The sequence below is a fragment of the Calidris pugnax genome, unplaced genomic scaffold, assembly GCF_001431845.1.
Source record: "Calidris pugnax isolate Ruff unplaced genomic scaffold, ASM143184v1 scaffold187, whole genome shotgun sequence".
NCBI lineage: Eukaryota > Metazoa > Chordata > Aves > Charadriiformes > Scolopacidae > Calidris > Calidris pugnax.
In genome coordinates this window covers 464,591-468,071 of record NW_015090969.1, presented here as the reverse complement: position 1 = coordinate 468,071, position 3,481 = coordinate 464,591, and the positions used below count along the sequence as shown (strand labels likewise).

General features: G+C 40.6%; 1 protein-coding gene across 1 annotated transcript in view; it reads right to left on the bottom strand.

Moving 5' to 3' along the window:
• The window catches only part of SMAD3 (SMAD family member 3), a gene marked incomplete at its 5' end in the record, with an annotated part of 91,205 nt that overhangs the window by 28,348 nt on the left and 59,376 nt on the right, over positions 1-3,481 (bottom strand). The window contains 2 exons of the mRNA XM_014952680.1: positions 787-837; positions 2,600-2,674. Of these exons, the coding sequence (XP_014808166.1) occupies positions 787-837; positions 2,600-2,674 (126 nt within the window). The remainder of the gene's footprint in view (positions 1-786; positions 838-2,599; positions 2,675-3,481) is intronic.

Genomic DNA, 3,481 nt, shown 5'->3' with positions numbered 1-3,481 from the left:
ACACTTAGAGAACTCATCCCACAGCCAGCCCGAGCTGTGAGAGCCTTTTATGACAGACCGTCGAGAGCAATTTCCAACAGGGAAAGAGCTCAAACTGATGAAGATCAGACCTTTTATGTCTGTAGGTATGAAAAGAAAAGGTAGACCCATTTGAGAAGATAACAGAGGCTCAGAGATAGCCACAAAAACTCTAACAGTATCACAAAGGTAAAGGTCCAACTACTATTCTTTCTTCTTCAGTGTTCCTCCTGTTTACTGTCTACAGGTTATGGGGTGAATCAGTGAGAGCTGTGGATAGAAGCATTTGCTCTATAACAAACAACACCAATTTAATAAAAATAAAAAAATTGCAAGGCACTCTGGCACGTTATAAAAGAGAGCAGTAAGCACTACAAATTTACAAAGTTAACTTCCCAGCAGACAGAATTTAACCTCCTTTAAAAATGTAAAAACACAAAACCACCAGCAAGAGAGACAGACATATTCCTTGCAAACTCATGTAATCAAGAAAGTGTATTTTTGCTGCAGTCCTTCACTCGTTTTTTCTGATATTTGTCTGCCAACGTTTCTCAGTTTTTTCTTTAACTCTATGATCTAAGCTCAGACTTCTTTATTTCATATAGATACTATGAACCACTGTTATCACAGTAAAGAGGATTAGCGGAAAGGAACATCAACAGCGATCACAACCTCATCAAAAGCCCACAACCTCAAGAAATAACAACATCATTAAAACGTCACTATCCTCACTGTAATTACACAGAGTTCTCAAGATCACATGCTTACCCAGATTATTGTGTGCTGGAGACATCGGGTTCGGCGATAAGTTGGGAGAACCTGAAAATCAAGACATTAAAATGATTAGTGGGGCATCTCCTCAAGGAGAAACACTCACAGAAAACCTTCAGTGCTGCCCGGGCTTGTTGGAGGGAATAACCCACTTCTCACACAAGTCTCGTTTTGTGACACCAGCAACTTCTCTGATGTTGATTACTCTTTATGTGAGCTTCCAAACGCTATTACTTACGGTATCAACTTGCTAAGCATCTTCATAGAGCATTCACTTCAGCTGAACCCATTAAATTTCAAAACTGATTTACTTTCACTCGTAGCTAGCAAAACTCCAGGTACCATCACGACAGCCCCAGACAAACCCAACGAGCTGGGCATTTAAGAGCTTTATTTTACATTGCTAGGCACAAACCACTTACAACAGTCAAAAACAGATCAAGAAATCTTACTCGTCTTGGGACAATGGAGTGAGATCTGACCAAACAACAGATAGTATTTTATCCCAAATCATTTCTATCTGGTCCACAAATTTTGCACGTATATTTAAAATATCCACACTTGGATGTCCAGGGCAATTTCCAGAGTCTCTGGATGCCACACGGATGCAGGCGGGTGGTTTTTACTTTTCCTCTCAAACTGAGTTTGGCTTGTTTCTTTAAAAGTTTGGGATTTTTTTTTTCTATAAAGAGGGAAGTCCATGAGATCTGAAGGGAGGGATATAGCATTTGAATGTAAATTGGGTACTTATAGCATCTTCCAGGCGAATCCTGTTCCAGTCCACTTTCCACAAAGCCATACGTACATTCCACACGTCAACCACATCACCAATAATTGCATGCACTAAAACCATTTGTGTCAATGGGCTTATGTTTGATGTAGACAAACCAACCCACAACACCCTCCCTCCATCTCTATAACCCCCATGAAAAACTGCAAATCAGTCATCCCTCTTTCAGAATCCCACGTAAGCTCTACGGCTGAAGACACACACAGAAACCAAGCTATTTGCCTGCAGTATTTGCATCAATTAGGTTCTGCATATTTATCTCCATTTAAGCGTCATGCATTTGCATATCCCTCTTGTGAAGCCTCAGCACTTCTAACCAAGGACACAATTTTGCTTTTCGAGCAGAGGTTTTATGAATTGGGAGTCTGATGTCGAAGTTCTTACTCACAAACAGTGACACCACTCAGATCAACAAGATGCCTTAAACTCCCCAAAAAGTCTGCCAAGTTACTGCCAGAAAGATGAGACCTGCATGTTTAATTTTAAAGTGTTGACAGAGGTCAGCACAAACACTAAGGCTGCTGATTCTAAACCTGATTACTTGTTTTCTTGGCAATGAGAGAGAACCCAGAGTTTCAACTTTCTTTGGGATATAGCCACTAAACCCATTTAAGAACAAATCTCCCAAGTGATCACTTTGGCTATAGTTACACTGGACATTTCAGTATGTAAAAAATAACAAAACGATCAGAAAAATGCCCCTGCAGAAAAATGCAAAATTTTCAGGCGAATACAGATGTGCAGATGCAAATACAAACTATCACCCTTAGATGTGTCTCCACTGTTTCAGGCTCCTGCTTAGAATGGATGTTGGGGAGAACAGGAACATGTTGTACCTTTCACCAGCAGCTCTAAACCACACAGCCCTGTGTTTTACATGAGATGTCAGGCTACATTTACACTCCTACAGGGATAAAATACCTCAAACCACCATCTGATCTTCAGTGCCCCAAAGAAAAACTTTAAAAGAGTCTCTGAGATGACCTAGAAAGCTGCAGCAAATGGCAAAAAATGACTTACCTGCGTCCATGCTGGGGTTCATCTGGTGGTCACTAGTTTCTCCATCCTCACTCAAATAACCCGGAGGAGGTGTCTCTAGAAGCATAAAATGATTATATCATCATTGCGACTGGATGCCAAGTCTAGATTTTAGACACCAAAACCATTTACTTTGTTATTCACAAGGAGCTAAATTTCTTTTTTTTTATTGCTTTTCTTCCTCAGGCTGCTGAGAGAAGGAGGTGGCACAACCAGCTGATAGGCATAGCGTATTTGTGAGTAACAGAGGAGGGGGAAACAAAAAAAATCCGGATTTTCAGTCCCATAAAACTTTAAGCCATGTGGACGCTTTTCTGTCCACATATTTTTCCTTTCCTGGTGTGCAGCTGCATAGCTCGTCCATGCAAATAAGGTGTAAATTGCTTGTAAAAGAGATACATAAATAGAAAAGCTCAATTCCATCAGAAACGTAGAGGCTTTTACTCAAATTAAAATGGCTGAATTTCATTCAAATCCAAACTTGTTAATGGAACATTCAGCTTTAGATTCCACAATAAACCGAGCCTGTATGACCGAAGGGAAGAGGCGAGTTTAAAGAAAAGAAAACACAACTATAACCAGCACTGTTGTGTGTCTACATTTACAGCTTTCACCTATTTTTGTACAGGTTCCCACTCCTTAACTTCGTAGTAATTATGGAAAGAAAGACTTTCCAGTCGTGGGGTTTGGAAGACGGAGACACAGAATCACAGAATCTTCTAGGTTGGAAGGGACCTTAAAGATCATCTTGTCCAACCGTCAACCTGACTGACAAAAATAGACACCCACACAACAAACAAGAAGCATCACCATCACTAAACCAGACCTCCCAGCACTACATCAACCCGGCTTTTGAACACCTCC